Source organism: Phyllostomus hastatus, unplaced genomic scaffold (genome assembly GCF_019186645.2).
Source record: "Phyllostomus hastatus isolate PE091 unplaced genomic scaffold, TTU_PhHast_1.1 phas_scaffold_39, whole genome shotgun sequence".
NCBI lineage: Eukaryota > Metazoa > Chordata > Mammalia > Chiroptera > Phyllostomidae > Phyllostomus > Phyllostomus hastatus.
This window is the reverse complement of record NW_025334028.1, coordinates 25,054,594-25,075,322: the sequence shown is the minus strand read 5'-3', so window position 1 is coordinate 25,075,322 and position 20,729 is coordinate 25,054,594. Positions and strand designations below refer to the sequence as shown.

Genomic DNA, 20,729 nt, shown 5'->3' with positions numbered 1-20,729 from the left:
AATGTATGCTAGGTAAGTCTACTTTGTTTTAAAAAGCAATAATTAGACCCCTTAAAAGTATTTCACTTTGGGTTTTACTTTTCTGATTGATATTTTGCATGTGCAAATTTGGGAAATTCATTTTTAGGTGGTTGCTACTGAAGATTAAGTGTGAAAAGATTATGAATCTTGTCCCAGGGTGTGCCCTGGAGCTGTGCATTCCTTCTCCTTGTTTAACGACACCTCCCAAATCCCAGCTACATGGACTTCGTTTGCAGAGTCCTCCACAACTCGGCTCTTCCCTCCATGCAGCAGGGAGCAGTGCCCCTCCAACATGTCTGTGCCATTCTGTGCCGACTACTATTACATTATTTATCACCACATGAAGCTATTTATGTCACTGTCTCTATTAGAATAACAGCTTTTGAAATTAGGGTTTATGTATCATTTATTTTTGTAACCCCCTCCTTGGCCTATGTTCTGCTACATAATACTGCCTTAATAAATAGCTGCTGAACGCATAAAACTCAGCAGTTTATAAATTTCTTCAATCATTATATTAAAATTTTAATATTGTCATTGTAATTACCCTAGAGTCTGAAAATTGCTTTCAAATGGCTCACCTAACAATGTATGAGTATAAAACTATTGTATACATAAATATAAAATATATAGATAAAAGCAAAATATTAATAACCAACAGAGATTCGTTGGACTATTTAATATTTCTATAGGCTTCACATTTCTCCAAGTAACAATCTAGGAGAAAAAGAAAAAAAGGACACTCATATCTCTTTATAACCACTAATATAACAAACAGTTTAATGCTCCCAAAGCACATTCACTGTCCATTAAGTCTTTTCAACACCTGTTAGTGTGGGGTTAGCACTCCTTTTCTGCAAAGGAGAAAAGTGAGGATCAGAGAGTGCTAAATGACTCCTCCAGTTTTAAAACTCATTAGTAGCAGCCAGCATGCACCTAGAAACCTTCAAATTCTAAGTCTAAAAGGTCTTTTCTGGTCTGTCTCTTCATTCGATGAGGTTTAAATGTTTTGCTATACCAATCTGTCTCTTCATTCGATGAGGTTTAAATAAATATTTTGTGTTTCCCCCAAAAGGATAGGTTCAAGTCCAAACCTTTATACCTGTGAATGTGAATGAGACTTTACTTAGAAATAAGGTCTTTGCAGATGTCATCAAGTTAAGATGTAGTCACACTGAAGGATGGGCCCTAAACCCAATGGCTGGTGCCTATACCAGAGAAAAGTGAGGGAAACCTGGATACAGAGAAATGAGAGGTACACATGGACAAAGGCCCTGTGCTGGAGTGATACAATTTCAAGCGAAGGAATGCTAAGATTGCTGGAAACCACCAGAAGCTAGGGGAATGGCATGGGACAGATTCTCCTTCAGAACTTCTGAAAGTAACCAACCCTGTCATCATCTTAATCAGAACTGTGATAAAATATATTTCTCTTGTTTTAAGCCACCCAGTTTGTGGTCAATACAGTAGTTATCATTTGACCCGTAGCACATATAATTTTTATGCAGCAATGTGTGTGACAGCAGGGTTTAAGTTACTCATTTTATAAGACATGCCCTCTCTGACCTTATATGCAGGGACAGTGAAACTGAAAAAACAATATAAAAGAAATTGTTATCAGTTTTGTTTGCCTGGCAGTTACTATTGTTACCTCTGTGTATTTTAACATATGAATATACTTACAAAAAATTATCAGTGAGATGATATTATTATACCTACTTGTTCATGCCCTGCCAGATATGGATCCTCTTCTGCCATGCTGGAGCTGCATATCAAAACAAAAGAAAAGCAAACTGTAAGACTGAGATGAACCTTAAAAATTCCATCACACACTCCTGGTCAAGATGGCAGCATATATAAACATGGCTCACCTCCTCACACAACCACACCAAAATTGCAACTAAATTGTAGAACAACCATCACTCAGAACCATGAGAAATTGAGTTGACAACTACAGAATTAAAGAAACCACATCCATCCAGACTGGTAGGGGAGGAGGAGACATGGGAAGGGCTGGTCCCACATCCACATGTGGTGAATACAAATTTGGAAGGGATATCATGGGAGCTAGGAGTCCCAGCCCTACACCAGGTCCCCAGCCAAGGGTTCCAGTGCCAGAAAAATAAGTCCCCAAACTTCTGGCTGAAAAAACTAGCAGGAGCTGAGTTGGGAAAAATAACTTCTGGAGCCCCACACAGTCCTCTTAAAGAATCCACTCACTCTCTCTGAGTTCCAGCACCAGCATAGCAGCTTGAAAGGTAACAGTGGTATATAGGGAGGAACTGAAATATCTGGCATCAAGGTGAGAGCTAGGGGACAACTTTCTCCCAGACAAAAAGGTGGGCAGAGTCCACTATCCCTTTTCTGAACCCTCCCCCCACAGAGCCACAGAGCTGGCAGGAGCGTGCCATTTGACACTCCATCACCTGGCTAACACTATTTACCCTGCCCAGGAGATCCCCTGAGACTTCCATTCAACTTATGGGTCCACCCAAACTGTTAATAGATTTTTCCATATGAATGGCTGGTCTTGACTCATACTTCACAACTTCCTAAATCCTCTAAAATAAGCAACAGCCAGCCTCACTGAGCCCCCAGCCCCCCACCCCCCGTCCTACTTGCTAAGTAGCCCTAAGCATGGCACTAGTAGCAGTCAGCCTATATTCACAGCTTGGCTTTACCTGGGAATCTCCAAGTCCAGCACAAGTAGCAGCATTCTCAGATTGCTTTATAGTCGAGGCAGGGTGGCCCCAGGCAAAACTCAGGTGGGGGCTGACCTTGGCCTACACCACCCAGGGAAACCCCAGACCCTATGTATCCACTGGACAGCTACAGACCACATCAGAGCACCACCACCCTGCCCCTGTACAGCTGACACTCCATGGAGGGCAGAGGTTGGTGGTCAGAGGACACAGCCAGTCCTTGCACTTGACTGGCCTAGAAAAATCCCTCTCATTGACCTGCCAAGAGCAATCAAGGATCAACTACAAGAGGAGGGTGTATTAAGTCTACATGAAGGACACAGCTCAAGTACTCAGCTTGGGTGATAGGGGAGGCTATGCCACTGGACCCTATAGGACATCTGCTATATTAGGCCATCTCACCAAGATAGAGAGCCATAGCAGCTCTACCTAATACATAGAAACAAACACAGGGAGGCTGCCAAAATGAAGAGACAAAGAAACATGACCCAAATGAAAGAACAGATCAAAACTCCTGAAAAAGAGCTAAACAAAAGGGAGATAAGCAATCTACCAGATACAGAGTTCAAAACTGGTTATGAGGATACTCAAGGAACTTAGTGAAGACCTCAACAGCATAAAAAAGATCCGGTTAAAAACAAATGACACACAAATTAAAATAAAGAACAATTTACAGGGAAACAACAGTACAGTGGATGAAGCCAAGAATCAAATCAATGATTTGGAACATAAGGAAGCAAAAAAGAATCAATCAGAACAACAAGAAGTAAAAAGAGTCCAAAAAAACAAGGAGAGTATAAGCAGCCTCTGGGACAACTTCAAGTGCTGCAATATTCGTAGCATAGGGGTACTAGAAGAGAAAGAGTAAGAAATTGGAAATCAATCTGAAAAAGTAATGAAAGAAAACTTCCCTAATTTGGCAAAGGAAACAGACATGCAAGTCCAGGAAGCACAGAGCCTGAAACAAAATGGACGCACAGAGGCCCACTCCAAGACACATTCTAATTCAGATGCAAAAGTTAAAGATAAAGACAGAATCTTAAAAGCAGTAAGAGAAAAGGTAACTAGAAACTAGTTACCTACAGGGGTGTTTCCATATGGTTGTCAGCTGATTTCTTAAAAGAAACTTTTCAGGTTAGAAAAGATTGGCAAGAAATACTCAAAGTCATGAAAAGCAGGGACTTATAGCCGAGACTACTTTACACAGCAAAGCTATCATTTAGAATTGAAGGGCAGATAAAGAGCTTCCCAGACAAGAAAAAACTAAAGGAGTTTATCATCACCAAATCCATTACTGTATGAAGTGTTAAAGTGACTTATTTAAGAAAAAGAAGATCAAAAGTACAAACAACAAAATGGCAATAAAAACATATATATCAACAATTGCATCTTAAAAAATAAGCAAACAAGAAGAACAGAGATAGCACCATGGATATGGAGGATGTTTTAATGGCTGTCAGATGGGAGGGGGGTGTGGGAGAATGGATGAAGAGGTGAGGAGATTAAGAAGTACAAGCAGGTAGTTACAGAATAGCCATGGGGATTTAAAATACAGTATAGGAAACAGAGTAGCCAAAGAACTTAAACATATGGCCCATGGAAAGAACTTATACACATGGCTCAATGGTGAGGGAGTCAGGGGTGTTGGGTGGAGGGGAGAAAAGGGGGGGGAATTGGGACAACTGTAATAGCACAATCAAAATGTAATTAAAAAAATTAAAAAAGAAATGAGAAAAAAATCCACCATGCAGGAGTAAACTGTATTATTCCAGTAAGACCAAATATAACCTTTTTTATAGCCTTAATGCAGTTCTTTGGAATTTAAATCTAACAGCAGATGGATTGCATAATGAAGGAATTGCCATTTATATATAATCTAAAACCTTTACATAAGGCTCATAACAATGACCTGTAGTTTGGTACAACCAATCTTCATCTCCAGTATAAAAATTGTGCATATTTGGATTTTTCGAGGGTATTTCTTTTTGCCACCATGTAGACTCCAAGGGTTTATAGTCTTTGCTCTTTGTGTAGATCATTTTCCAACCCTTCATGAATTCTGTGACGGTGTGAGAACTGTTTCCAAGCTTTCTGCTTGTTGCACAAGTTGAGAAGCTAAGAGGGGGTCATTCTGCTGCAAATGGGCCTGCCTGGTCAGTGCACCATGGCACCAGGGGAGGTTGGCCATAGTGTGCCATGCTCTGTCCTTTAGTGTGTCCCACTGCAACAGGCCATTTCCTGCCATTTTTAAAATGTAGTACCCCCTTAACCACAGTTTCACTTTCCGCAGTTTCAGTTACCCACAGTGGGAACATTCCCAAAGTGAACAACTCTTAAGTTTTAAATTGTGTGCCTTTCTGAACAGCGTGATGAAATCCCCTGCCATCCTGCCCAGAATGTGAATCATTCTCTGTCCAGTGTCATCATGCTGTGCATGCCACTACCTGTTGGTCACTCAGTAGCCATTTGGCAGATTGACTGTCATAGTATCTCAGTGCTTGTGTTCAAGGGATCCTTGTTTGACTTAAAATGGCCCAAAAATGCAGGTACTGATGCTAGCAACTGGAATATGTCAAAGAGAAATCATAAAGTGCTTCCTTTAAGTGAAAGAGTGAGCACAGTACAACAGGATATTTTAAGAGATAGAGAGAGACTGCATTCATGTTACTGTTATTATAGTATATTGTTATAATTGTTCCTTTATGTAATTAGTTATTGTTGTTAATCTTTTACCAGGAATAATTTATATATCAAACTTTATCATTCAATATGTACACATAGGGAAAAACATAATATATATAAGGTTTGGCATTATCCTTGGTTTCAGGCATTTACTGGGGGTCTTGGAAACCCCCATGTATGAGAGGGTAGTACTGTACAGGAATATTATAATATTAAAATGGTAATAATTCCACTGCTAGGATTATACCCTAAGAATCCTGAAATACTAATTCAAAAGAGCCTATGCACCCCAATGTTCATAGCAGCACTATTTACAATAGCCAAGTGCTGGAAGCAAGCTAGGTCCCCATCAGTAAATGAGTGGATCAAAAAACTGTGGTACATTTACACAATGGAATACTATGCAGCAGAGAGAAAGAAGGTGCTCCTAGCCTTCACATCACCACAGGTGGAACTTGAGGGCATTATGCTAAGTGAAGTAAGCCAAGCAGTGAAAGACAAATACCATATGATCTCATCTATAAGTGGAACCTAATCAACAAAACAAACAAGCAAGCAAAATATAACCAGAGTCACTGAAATAGAGAACAAACTGACAGTAACTACAGGGGAAAGGAAAGGTGAATAATGGGGGAAAGAAGGAAAAGGGTCACCAAGGATCATGTGTAAAGGACCCAGGGGCAAAGCCAAAGGGGAAGGATTGAGGGTAGGAGTTGGGGGTGAGTGGAGTGGGGAAAAATGGTAGCAGGAAAAGGGAGACAACTATACTTGAACAATTTTAAAAAATTTTAAGAAAAGAAGTATTCAAAGTCATGAAAGGCAAGGACCTACATCCAAGATTACTCCATCCAGCAAAGCTATCATTTAGAATGGAAGGGCAGATAAGTGTGTTCCATACAAAGTAAAGCTAAAGGAGTTCATAATCATCAAGCCATTATTGCATGAAATGTTAAAGGGAGTTATCTAAGAAAAAGGAGATAAAATATATGAACAGTAAAATGACAACAAACTCACAACTATCTACAACTGAACCTAAAAAACAAAAACCAAAACCAAACTAAGCAAACAACTAGAACTGGAACAGAATCATAGAAATGGAGATCACATGGAGGGCTATCAGTGGGGGAGGGGGAGAATGGCAGAAAAGATACAGAGAAAAAGAGGCATAAATGGTAGGTACAATTAAGAACAGTATGGGAAATGGAGAAGCCAAAGAACATATATGGATGACCCATAGATATGAACTAAGGGGGGGGGGGGTGGATGCTGGTAGAAGTGGGGGTACAAGATGGAGGAGGATAAAGAGGAGAAAAAAATGGGACAACTCTAATAGCATAATCAATAAAATATACTTTAAAAAATAAAATGGTAACTAAACACATAAAAATAAGAGCCCTTATTAATAAGGCTATAGTCTCAGATTTAATCAACTGCAGCAAGATATGAATATACTGCAAGCCCTAGTAATCTATTGCCCAGAGGGTCTGCGAAAAATGAACAGTCGCAGTGTCAGATAAAAATAGTATCTAAAATTATATCTCATTTTGGATTTATTTACTTAAGAAATATCTTTATCATTATTTTAAATATAGGTTAATATTTAAATTTACTAAGATCAAATTTTAGATATATTACATGGAAAATTTAAAAAGATAAAAAAGAAGGTTGAAAGCAAATATTAATTCCCGAGGCAAAGTTTCTTTCCCCTCATGAAGTCTATAAAGCACTAAAGGGCAACTGGGACTAGGGCTGAAAATGTTAGCTGCCCACCAAAATTTGTTCTCTCTTTTCCCACAGGAGAGTTGCAGCTGGAATAGTGACTGCTCAGCTAGAGTATACCCCACACTGCCTGGGAGTTAGGGATGGCCATGAGGAAATGCTCACCAGTAGAATGTCAGAATTGCTGTGTGTCACCTCCAGGTCCAGGCTTAAGGCCCTTGACATGGTTTTGTGTTTTCTCTTTCCTGTTGAATAAAACCCAGACATGGAGAAGACAGAGCTACCACATAGATGATGGTGAATGGCAGGCAGCTAAGGCTTGTGGTGATGTGAGAAAGAAACTTCTTTGTTCTTTAACCCAGTGTATTGTTGGATCTCTTTGTTAAAACAGTTTAGCCCTCACCCTAATAAATACATCACCCAACACTTCAATAAGGACAAAAATCATCAAAAGAAGACCCTAATATTCAATGAAACCTTCTAGATGTCCACTAGAGCCCTGTGTGACTGCTGAGGCATGAGACAGCCTCGTGAGGATTCCTAGTGGGTTACAGAACAGTGGCCAACTTCAACAAAAGGGGAGAGGGCAGCTCTCAGTCCTATGGAACAAGTCCATGAGGATTTGCAAGAAAGTATTAGTCTAAACAAGAAATTACTCATTGAAGATTTACAAATAGCTGTCATCAATAAAGACAAGCAGTTAAAAAGGGAAAATTTGACTTGATACCATAAGAGAAATTAAGTCATTCGGAATCAAAGAGTTTTGCCATTGCCGCATGTGTGACTTGATATACAACTCAATTCACTGTGGTCTGTTTCTTCACCTGTAAAATGACAGAGTTTAAAATGTCCATACTACCCAAAGCAATTTACACATTCAATGCAATACCTATTAAAGTACCAATGGCTTATTTCACAGACATAGAACAAACACTTCAAAAATTTATATGGAACCATAAATGACCCCGAATAGCTACTGCAATTTTGAGAGAGAAGAGTAAAGACTAAACTATACTACAAGGCCACTGTAATCAAAACAGCCTGGTACTGGCATAAAAACAGGCACATGGACTAATGGAACAGAACAGAGAGCCTAGAAATAAACCCAAGTCTCTACGGTCAATTAATATTTGACAAAGGAAGCAGCAACATAAAATGGAATAAAAATAGCCTCTTCAACAAATGGTTTTGGGAGAACTGGAAAGCTACGTGCAAAAAAATGAAACTTGAGCACCAACTTACACCTTATACAAAAATAAATTCAAGGTGGATAAAAGACTTAAATATAAACCGTGACACCACTAAAGTCCTAGAAGAGAACGTAGGTAGGAAAATCTCAGATATTTCACGCAGAAACTTTTTTACTAACATGTCTCCTAGACCAAGGGACATAAAAAGGAAAGAATAAACAAATGGGACCTCATCAAAATAAAAAGCTTTTGCACAGCTAAAGAAAACAGTGTGAAAATAAAAAGAGAACCAACTGTATGGGAAAACATATTTGCCAATGATACCTCAGACAAGGGTTTAATCTCCAAAATACATAAAGAACTTACATGACTCCACTCTAAGAAGACAAGCAACCCAATTAAAAAATGGGCAAAGGACTTGAACAGACACTTCTCCAAGGAGGACATACAGAAGATCCAAAGACACATGAAACAATGTTCAATATCACTAGCAATCAGAGAGATGCAAATTAAAACTACAATGAGATACCACTTCACACCAGTCAGAATGGCCATCGTAAACAAAGCAACAAACAACAAGTGTTGGAGAGGTTGTGGAGAAAAGGGGACCCTAGTGCACTGTTGGTGGGACTGCAGACTGGTACAACCACTATGGAAAGCAGTATGGAACTTCCTCAGAAAACTAAAAATGGATCTGCCTTTTGACCCAGCAATTCCACTGCTGGGACTATATCCTAAGAACACTAAAACACCAATACAAAAGAACCTTTGCACCCTGATTTCATAGCAGCACAATTTACAATAGCTAGGTGCTGGAAGCAACCTAGATGCCCATCAGTAAATGAATCGATCAAAAAACTATGGTACATTTACACAATGGAATTCTAGGCAGCAGAAAGAAAGAAGGAGCTCCTACCCTTTGCAACAGCATGGATGGAGCTGGAGAGCATTATGCTAAGCAAAACAAGACAGGCAGTGAAAGACAAATACCATATGATCTCACCTTTAACAGGAACCTAAACAACAAAACAAAGAAACAAGCAAAATATAACCAAAGACACTGAAATAGGGGACAGACTGACAGTGACCAGAGGGGAGAGAGGAGGGAATTTCAGGGGAGAATTGGAAGGGTTTACAGGAACAAATTTAAAGGTTACATGGACAAAAACTAGGGGGAGGGTGGTAATGGGAGGGAAGTGGGGAGGGTTGGGTGGGTGGGCTGGAATGGGAGTAAAAGGGAGAAACCTGTACTTGAACAATGATTAAAATAAAATTTAAAAAAATTTTAAAAAATGACAAGAGTTTGATAGGATGGGCTTTTGAAAGGAACTCAGAATGTTACTTAGCTGATAAATGCTTATTTAAAAAACAAATCAGTAAATCATAACACTTTTTTGTAAACTTAGATTTTTATATATACTCACTATAGATCTACACTAAAGAATCAGTAGCCTAATTTTCAGGTATATGGAGAATACAAGTAAAACAGTATTACAATACAGTGGTAATACCAGTTACAACATTCCATGTAAAAAAATCCTTATTACTAGAATACAACAGGACCTCAATCCCACCCCACCCCCAAAATAATAAAAATAAAACCACTGGTTTTTTTTTTTTGTCTTTACACTTTCCATTAATCTGGGCTGATCACTTGAATCCTCTCAAACAATTTTAACCCATAGTTTTCAAAAGCAGAGATGAGGCTGTTGACTTGTTAAACCTTCAGACACATTGAGTTCCTCTATTATGTTCAATATACTTATATTTTTAAACTTGTGGATGGTTTCCTGACCTTTGAATGCATGGACTTAATTTTTTGGTTAAAAATTTTTAAAATTTTAAATTTTTGTATTAGTTTCTTAGTTCCTTCTCTTTTATAAAAATTTTTTGCCTAATACCCTGCCCCACCCACCCAGCAACTCCTCTCCCCAAAAGCTGTCAGTCTGCTCTCTATGGGTTTGTCTCTATTTTGCTTATTAGTTCAGTTTGTTCATTAGATCCCACATATGAGTGAAATCAATAGTACTCGTCTTTCTCTGACTGGCTTATTTCACTTAGCATAATGGTCTTCAGGACTATCCATACTGTTGCAAAGGGTAAAACTGCCTTCTATTTTACAGCCAAGTAGTATTCCATTGCATAAATGTATCACAACTTTTTTATCTACTTATTTGTTGATGGGCCCTTAGGCTGCTTCCAAATCTTAGCTATTGTATACAATGCTGCAATGCATTTAACATGAAGCAGCCCTCACTCTAATTTAAAAAACTCAACAAATCTACTTTATTAGAACTGATGCAGGGTTATTACCATGGTCACTATTGTAGTGAAAACCTTAATGAACCTAAACTGTAGGCACTGAACAAACCACCGAATTGAACACAGGCCTCCATCCAGCAACCTTGCCATGCACAAATGTGTGCTGAAGGACTCATAGTTCTAAAAGTCCAACGGCAGCCCCAAAGACACTTGGGTGATGGTTAAATCTAAACTTTTACACACTGTGTAAGACAGTTTAAGTTCACTACAAAGAGCTGATGTAACAGTAGCCCCAGAATGATGTCAATGTTAATTCATAATTTAAAAATAAATGTCAAAAGAAACCAAGAATTATTTGGAAAGGATGAATCACTGAGTAATATTTGCATTAATTGTGAAGCAGGTTTAATTTCAAAATTTTGAAATACCAACAAGCCCTTGGAACTGAAGGATTAGGAAAGACCAGGGAAAGCCCCTTCTGCGCCCCTGCTTCCCCAGCCCCTTCTCTCACTTTCCCTTTGCACAGTTCTGTGCTTTTGAGGAAGGATCTTGAAACAGAAAAGGAGATACTGGGTTGACTGCCAAGATGATGGCCGAGATGATGATTTAGAACTCTGCTCCTCTGTCCCCAAAGGTGAGGTTTTCAGAAACATTTTTACACCATGGAAACAAAAATAGAAAATGTAGCTAGCTAGCAGTAAATAAAACATCTTCAGTGAACTGTTTGTATTTCTCATATGAGAAGCATAATATTATAATTGGCTAAGTTCTAAGTATGTGATGAGTTCACATGAAATGCCTCAAGAATTATTTTCTGCACCTATGTGACAATCCCATCACTGACTTCAAAGGCCAGTGTAAGCAGTTCTTAGTGAAGGTGGCAAGACCATGGCCAGAGGTTTGGACCATTAAGGATGGAGCTGGAGGCGCTGCCCTCCTTGTCACTGGGGAAACTTTATAGAACCAGATATACTCATACTTTTTGCCCGGGGCCCACTATAAGAAATCATATTCTTTTTATTCTATCAGATTTTATTTTTAAAACACCTCCAAACTTTTCAAATCCATTAAAATGATTTCAAGACCCACTAAGGGGTCACAATGTGAAGTTTGAAGACAGTATCTGAGTTACCATCCAGAGGGTGCAGTGGGGAATCAAAGAGGTACAGTGTCTATTTTCCAGATTATATTCAGCCACCGCAGACACCACTGAGGTGTAATTTTAACACCTCATCTTGGAGAGCAAGAAGGATGATATTTCAATAAAAAGTCATTTTTCACCATTTCTCCCCTGGGTAATAATTTAAAAAGAGAAAAATATGCTGGAGACTATTTCCACAAAGGATGTTTTTTGAGGGAACATGGTATAAGGTATATGACATGTTACTACATGTAATGTGAACACTCCAATGAGAGTATCTTTTGACTCTGCAATTCCACTTCTAAGAGTCATGCGAACAAGTGTGAAAAAAATAAGTACAAGGATATTTATTGCAGCAAAAAGGTAATAATATCAATATCCTTTGATAGCATATTGTTCATACTCATGGTGCATTCATAGTTATATATTATGTAATTGTTAAAAATAGCAATTCAGGTCTATTTATAATAACATGGAGACTTTTACTATGTGAGTTATACAATTCTATGTTCCAATTTTCTAACTCAATTATGTAATTGGAAATATACATCTTAATAGGAAAAAAAGAGAAAATCAAACCCTACTCAGAATTTGAAGTTTAATTCTAACATTTTTAAGAATTATGACATATGAATAAAACATGAAGTATGCAATGAATTGAACATTTATAAGCATTACCAAAGTCTTCTTTATAATAAATATAATAGAAAAAAGGTGCTGTTTATTTACAGCTTTCTGATGATATATTGGCTTAGTGGTGATGAAAGAAAAGTTAATGGTGATTTTAGTTACCTTTCTCAAAAATAGCTGATTTCTGAAATTTTTGAAAAAGAATCATTTTTGCATCCCACCATATTTAGATTGGCATTAACTCATTTTCCATGTTTTTCCACCCTTCCATCTGTTTTCAGCTCTCTGTTGTTTTATATGGGTGAGATGTGACAAACTAACATCTACAATAGCCACCTAGTAAGTACAAATACATTGTGTTTGGAGCTGGTATAAGATAAGGTCTCTGCTCTCAAAGTAATGCCAACCTCATAGGGATGGTAGATACATATACAGTATTCAACCATTAATTCATGCAAAGCTTCATAGCACAGTTAGTGACACAGAGCAAATGATAGTCATTTTACTACTTGGCATAATAAACAATATGTTCATGATAAATTGGGAAGAGACTGAAACACTAAAAGTTTCTGACATTCTGAGAAGATCAAACATTTTATTACTTTCCCATTCTACATTTATGAGGATACTACCACATTCCCTCTTTATCCCTATCTTTATCACTGTTGAATAAAATGTTTGCATTTCACCCCTGGGGACATTTGACAATGTCTAGAGACAGTTTCAGTTGCCATAGCTGGGTGGGTGTTCCTACTGGCATCTAGTGTGTAGAGGTCAGAAATACTGTTAACCATTGTATAATGCACAGGACAGCTCCTCACAATGAAGAAATATCTAACCCCAATGTCAACACCAAGGATGAGAAACCCTGATGAATGCCATCACATCATGTCAAGTGCTTGGGTTCACATGAAGAAAGAACTAAACTTGACTGACTGCCTCCCAGGAGTCAGGACTTATACCTAATGCTTCACATATTTCATTTAATTCTCACAGTAACCCTGAGAAATATTGTCCCAGATGAGCAGACTGAGATTTAGTGAGAGTAAGTCATTTGCTTGGTTGACAGAGTAATGCCGGTAAATCTGACTTCATAGACTATGGTTTACTTGTCTAAGAGGCAGAAGTGATTTTCCTCCTTGACTTACAAATTTATTTATTTTAATCAGTGTCTTGCTCCAGGTCTCCCGAGTGTTTAGGTTGGAGCTAGTCTACCCACAGCACCGCCTGAAAAGCAAAACAGGACTGTGACAAGGCACAAAACTCAACTGAGTTCTTCAGACAATCAAAGGTGAAGGTAAAAATACCAAACAATGGTAACTCAGTGGCAGTTGCTTTTTGTTTGATTTTGTTTTAAATCTTTAGTCAATGAAAATATCCTTCTTTCAGAGGATAGAATGAGAATAAAGAGAGTCTCTCTGAAACATGTCCATAGAAAATACCACTAGTGATATGGAATATATACCATATTCACTAATGGTATAATAAAAGTATATATATATATATTTTAAAGTAAGACATATTGAAGTGCTTCTTTAATATTTTCCTCCCTTCAATAACCTAGCCATTTACTAAAAAATACTTGAGCTCATTATGTGTTAGTAGAGACACCAGAGTATACGGAGTGATGCAGTCCCCGTACTCAGAGAGCTTATAGTTGTGGTAGATTGAAAGCAATGGACAAAATTTGAAACTCCACCCAACAAAAGGAAAAATCTGTTTCTCCACCCCTCCAATCTTGGCAGTCCTGTAATTTTCTCTGACCGATAGAATGAGACAAGTGTGAGTTTTAAATGTAGGTTTCAGGAGACCTTGAGGCAACATTATTGCTTCTGTGTAACACTGCTGCCATGTGAACAAGCCTGGACTAGCTCACTGGAGGGTGAAAGATCACATGGAGCAGAGTGGGGAAGTCCTAGCTGAGGCTTCCCTACACCAAGCACCACAGCTGAGCAGCCAAAAGATCTCAGAGATCAGCTGAGCCAGCCCAGACCAGATGACCTAGACAGCCCACTGAATGGGGAGAAATAATACATGTTTGTGTTTTAACTAGCTTTGTAGAGATTTTTATATGCAGCATGAGCTAATTAAAACAACAGTTTAGTAAGACAAATACATTGTGTTTGGAGTCAATACATTGTGTTGTGTCATAGGCAAAAGCCATGTGACATGGTAAGTGTTATGAAAAATGGACAGTATGTGGGGCATGGGTTAGTTATCTTGGTAATTCAGTAATTACACTTTCTTTATTAGGGTCCTATTCAGTTAGCATAATAAACAATATGCTTATAATAAAATGGGAAGAGAAATTGAGACAGTAAAAGTTGTACTGTCATTTTTACTCTATCGGCTTATTCAGTTCTCAACTGAACAAAACAAACAAGTGCATTAGTTAAAAGACACTGTGGTATAAACAGAAATAAAATTAGTACTGTTAACCTTAAAAATGTAAATATTAATAAACTGCTGTTAGCTTTAAGCAGTGATACCACTATAAAACAAGTTAATGTTATTTTTAATCCCTTCAATTCTCCAATATTGAAAATGAAATTCATCATTCCTGTGGCAATAGCCCCCATTCATGACTTCCTAATTTCTGTAATAAGTCATTCTGTCAGGTATTCAAGGCCAAAAGTTCAACCTCCCTTTTCTTTTTTTCCCCTTTTTATCTCACACATATCCAGTCAATCAATTCTGCTCATTTGGGAGGAGGGTACTATTTCTTGTATCTTCTTCTCTGTTCCATTTCTACTGTTTCATCCCACTTAACCCTTCATTGCTTCACCTCTGAATGACAATAATAACCTCCCTACTCTTCTCCCTTATTGTGGCATTACTTCTTCCTTAAGTTTCTTTCACATTATTACCATATGACTTAGCAGATGGTCAAAAGCCCTTAACAACTCAGCACATTACATTAAATTAAATTATAAGCATCACCTATTATTATAGCCTAACCAAATCCTCTACTATAGGCAGACCTACCATTCCAGAACACCTTGCTCATTTCCATCTTGTATATTTGTTCCAAATATGTGCTGCATCCTGAAATACCATCTTTCCTACTTAAATACTACCCACTCCTCAAGCCCCTACTCAAATCTGAGCTCTGCCAAGAAACCTCATATTTCACCTCTAACCCATAGCTCAGCAGTCCACATAAGTGCTATCACACTTCAGTATATTGGTGATTTTATACTTGATAACATGCTGTTCTACAGCAATTTAATTTTATTTTTACCATATTCTTAAGTGGATATAAATGCCTAAGAGTAGACATAAGAGTTTTTATTTTTGGTACTTCCAAATTAGTAAATATTAAGTACTTTTTAATTAATGCTGTATTAATGGCAAGAAACACTGCAACTTCAGGTACATCAAAATATGGACTTATGGTTTCAGTCATGACAGAGTAACAATTATCAAACTTGCCTCCTTGCCATACTCACCTATAAAACTATACAAAGTGTTTGAAGCAATACATTTAAGACAGGGAACAAAAGATAGCATAGGGCTGAACATCATCCATAAGAGAATAAAAATATTTGAGGTAAGCTCCAAATTCACTTTTGACTGCGGCCATGTTCCAAATCATGACACAAAGATGTAGAACCCCAAGGGAGAAGCAATCTCACTGGGCAGGGTATCAGAAAGGAAGGATTCACAAAGAGAAAGAGGCTTATTACTCGGCCAGCTACCAAATATTAAACCAAATATTAAGCTATGCTAGTGTAGGACAAGACACTGCAAAGCCTACTAGAAAACAGATGCTTGAGATCTAAGAGCTGAATGAGAATTCCACATGTTCCTGGAACTTCTGAGAGACACTGAAGTTTCCATTATCCAAGGTGAAGAGACGTCAATGAACAATCTGAGCATTCAGTTGTGGTCTCAGGAGGACCATGCAATAGGAGTAAGGGACATACCCTACAATAAGGGCCACTCTAAACCCATCTCAATCAAACCAGGTGATTCACCAGTAAACTTATTGCTTGTTACAACAAAACTCATTGTTCTTTAAAGGAAGAAAAAGATCTATACTCTGTAAAAGTAGTATCTACAACATACAATAAAAAATAGCAAAACATGCAGAGAGGTAGGAAAATATGATTTACTATGACTTTAAAACTGCTAATACCAGTATGTTTGAGAATATAAAGGAACAGATGGACATAATGAATGAACAGATAGGAAATCTCAGCAGAGAAATTGGAACTCTTAGAAAAGATTCAATGAAACAATGAAATGAAAAAGATTCTAGACCGAAATGAAACTTCACTAGGTGGCCTTATCAGCATATTGAACATTGTGAAATAAAGGGTCAATAAACTTGAAGAATGGTCAATAAAATATATCCAATCTGAAGCACAGAGAAACATGACAGAAAGAATTAAGACCCCTTCAGTGACCTCTGAGGCAATATTAAGTGGTATGTAGTTTAGAGTCCTAGAAAGAGAGAAGAGTAAGAGAAAACATATTAAATAAAAAATTGTCAGGAATTTTGACACTTGAGACTTCTGGCCAAGATGGAGGAGTAGGTAGACAACCTGAGTCTCCTTGCACAACCAAAAGAAGGACAACAAATTTAAAAACAAGTAACACCCAGAAATGACAGAAAATCAAACTGCAGGGAAGTCTGACAACCAAGGAGTTAAAGGAGAAATATTCATGCAGACCAGAAGGAGGGGTGGAGATGGGCAGCTGGGTGGCGAGGACTAGCGACAAAGCAGCAACTAAAAGACCAGGGTGGGCAAGGCAGCAGCTGGTGGACTGGGCGGTCACACATTTGCATGCAGATAAACCAGGAGGACCAACTGGGGAGTGAGACAGACTGCAAAACTCAGTTCTAGCAAAGGGAAATAAAGCCTCAAAGCCTCTGACTGAAAATACCTGTTGGGGTTGAGGTGGGAGAAACTCCTAGCCTCACAGTAGAGTTTATTGGAGAGACCCACAGGGTCCTAGAACGTATACAAACCCACCCACCTGGGAATCAGCACCAGAAGGGCCCAATTTGATTGTGGGTAAAGGGGGAAGTGACTGAAAACTGGCAGAGAGCAGAGCAAGGGGCATCATTCCCTCTTGGACTCTCCCCTACATACAGCGTCACAATGCATCAATGTGGGTTGCCCCTTCTGGTGAACACCTAAAGCTCTGCCCCTTACTATGTAACAGGTGTGGGGAGACAAAAAAATGGTTCAAATGAAAGAAAAGATCAAAGCTCCAGAAAAAATACAACTAAGTGACAAAGAGATAGGCAACCTATCTGATGCACAGTTCAAAACACTGGTATCGGGATGCTCACAGAATTGGTTGAATATGGTCGCAAATTAGAGGAAAAAATGAAGGCTATGACAAGTGAAATAAAGGAAAATATAGAGGGAAACAACAGTGACAGGAAGAAAACTGGGACTCAAATCACCAGTCTGGACCAGAAGGAAGAAAGAAGCATTCAACCGGAACAGAAAGAAGAAGAATTCAAAAAAATGAAGAGAGGCTGAGGAACCTCCAGGGCATCTTTAAACATTCCAACATTTGAATCACAGGGGTGCCAGAAGGAGAAGAAAAGAGCAAGACATTGAAAACTTATTTGAAAACATAATGAAGGAAAACTTCCCCAATCTGGTGAAGAAAATAGACTCCCAGGAAGTCCAGGGAGCTCAGAAAGTCCCAAAGAAGTTGGATCCAAGGAAGCACACACCAAGGCACATCATAATTACATTAGCCAAAATTAAAGATAAGGAGAGAATCTTCAAAGCAGCAAGAGAAAAGGAGAGAGTTACATACAAAGGAGTTCCCATAAGACTGTCAGCTGATTTCTGAAAAGACACCTTGCAGGTAAGAAGGGGCTGGAAAGAAGTATTCCAAGTCATGAAAGGCAAGAACCTACACATCCAAGAATACTCTATCCAGCAAAGCTTTAATTTAGAATGCAGGGGCAGATAAAGTGCTTCCCAGATAAGGTCAAGTTAAAGGAGTTCATTATCACCCAGCCCTTATTAAATGAAATGTTAAAGGGATTTATCTAAGAAAAAGAAGATAAAAAATATGAGCAGTAAAATGACAACAAACTCAGTTATTAACAACCAAACTTAAAAAACAAAAACATAAACAAACTAAGCAAAAAACTAGAACAGGAACAGAATCACTGAAATGGAGATCACATGGGGATCATTTGAGGGAGAGTGGGAGGGGAGAGAGTGGGAAAAGGTAAAGAGAATAAGTAGCATAGATGGTAGGTAGAAAATAGACAGAGGGAGGGTAAGAATAGTATAGGAAATGTAGAAGCCAAAGAACTTATATGTACCACCCATGGACATGAACTAAAGGTGGGGAATGAGAGTGGGAGGGGTTGTGTAGGGCAGAGGGGAATAAAGGGGGGGGATGGGACAACTATAATATCATAATCAATAAAATATATTTAAAAAAGAAAAATTATTGTCAGGAATTTTAAAATTTAACAAAATCAAACCATAAATACAAGAATCTCAAAGATCCCCATGTTGGATAAAGACAAAACCATGCTTGGTCACATTATAGTGAAACTGTTAGAAACTAATGCTAAAGAAAAAAAAAATCCTAAAAGCATCCAGGGGCAAAGGGGAAGTAAGATAAGTATGATGGCTGACTTCTCATTAGAAATAATAATGAAAGTGCTAACAGAAAGAAAAAGATTAGTGTACAATTCTATATTCAGAAAATTATCTTTTAAAACTAAATGTAAAATTGACATTTTTTAAAGAAACAAGAGCCAAGAGAATTTATCATTAGCAGGCCTGCTAAAACACATGTTAAAGTTTTTCATGCTAAAGGGAAATGGCACCAGATAGAAACTTGGACCTATATAAAAGAATGAAAATGCCAAACATGATGAATATGCATGTGAGTATAAAACATGTTTTCTTGTTCTAAAAACACAATCTACCTGGGGGTCTGTAACATATGCAAAGGTCAAATGTATAATAAACAGCACATAGGAAGAGGACAAAGGAAGCATAGCAGGTACTGCCAATTTCTTAGTGATGTGTATTATAATACCTAAAGTAACCAGTTTTAAAAAATAGCCAGTGAAGTAGGTGAAGTGGAACTAAAAAATAAAATTGATTTATTTCAAAGATGGCAGGAAAAGAAGAAAAAATGAATAAAGAACAGATGGCACACAGAGCTAACAATTACCGAGATGATAGACTAACTTCGAATATATTAATAATACATTAAATGGAAATGGACTAAACTCCCTATAAAAAAGTGGAGATGGTCAGAGTGTACAAAAAGCAATATCCAAATATGTGCTTTTCATAAGAATTACACTTTAATTTTAAGTGTCATATACTTTAAAAAAGCATGAGAATGCAAAGTTATGCCAGTTATACCATGGAAATAGTAAATATAAAAAAGCAAGCTATATTAAAATATCAGATACTGTAGCCATCAGGAGAAGAAATTACCAGGGACAAAGTAGAACATTTCATAATAAAAGTGTCAATTCATCAGGAAGTAAGAATAATCTTAATGTGTATATAAGAACTTCAAAATATACAAAACAAAAAGTGGCAGAACTTAGGGAAAAAAACAGAAATATCCACAATTATTAATATCCACAGTTAAGGTTTTTAACAATCCTCTCTCAGGAACTGATAATAATAAATCAACAGAACATCAGTAAGGATATAGAAAATTTAGGAACACTATCATTAAACAGATTAACTTAAGTGCATGTATAGAACACCCACCAATGACTGCAGAACACACATTCTTTTCTAATGCACACAAAACATTCTCCACGATAGACCATATGTTGGAACATAAAACAAGTCTCAATAAATTTCAAAGAAGTGAAATCATGCATACATGTTATATGAAATTAGAAACTAATAACAGAGCGCTATCTAGAAAATCCTGAAATATATATAATTAAGCCACAATGTTATATAGGTGTCAGGAGAAGTGCTTCTTAGAATCAAGAGAACATAGTAAATATAACCTCATTATCCTGCATGGAAAAAGTGTATCAATTCTGACTGTATCATGTCTACTATAACCACGGGGGACAGGGATTTTCTTAGAGAAGTGACCAGAATGAATTCTAATGCATTCCAAAAGGAAAGAAACAAAGAAAATCTTTCCCTTTGGTTGTTTTCTTAAGCACAGGTGACTGATATTTTTATAATCAAAAACATATTTTGGGCTTTTTCTAATCACATAATTGTCATGTATACCAAATGACAGATTCCATTTTAAGCAAAATTTCTTATTGTCAGCACTATAGTAGGATAAATTCTATTGAGTATAAATTTTTATACCTAGAGAAATTCTCTAAATATACTAAATTAGATAAAAACTTACATTTTACAATTTAAGTCACTCATGAGATATGTTGCCTTC

General features: G+C 37.6%; 1 protein-coding gene across 4 annotated transcripts in view; it reads right to left on the bottom strand.

The window, feature by feature from the left end:
• The window catches only part of NFKB1 (nuclear factor kappa B subunit 1), a 127,585-nt gene that overhangs the window by 94,394 nt on the left and 12,462 nt on the right, over positions 1–20,729 (bottom strand). For all 4 annotated transcript variants that reach the window (XM_045820102.1, XM_045820101.1, XM_045820104.1 and 1 more), the window contains exon 2: positions 1,741–1,786. In XM_045820102.1, coding sequence (XP_045676058.1) covers positions 1,741–1,779 — 39 coding nt within the window. In that variant the 5' untranslated portion in view covers positions 1,780–1,786. The remainder of the gene's footprint in view (positions 1–1,740; positions 1,787–20,729) is intronic.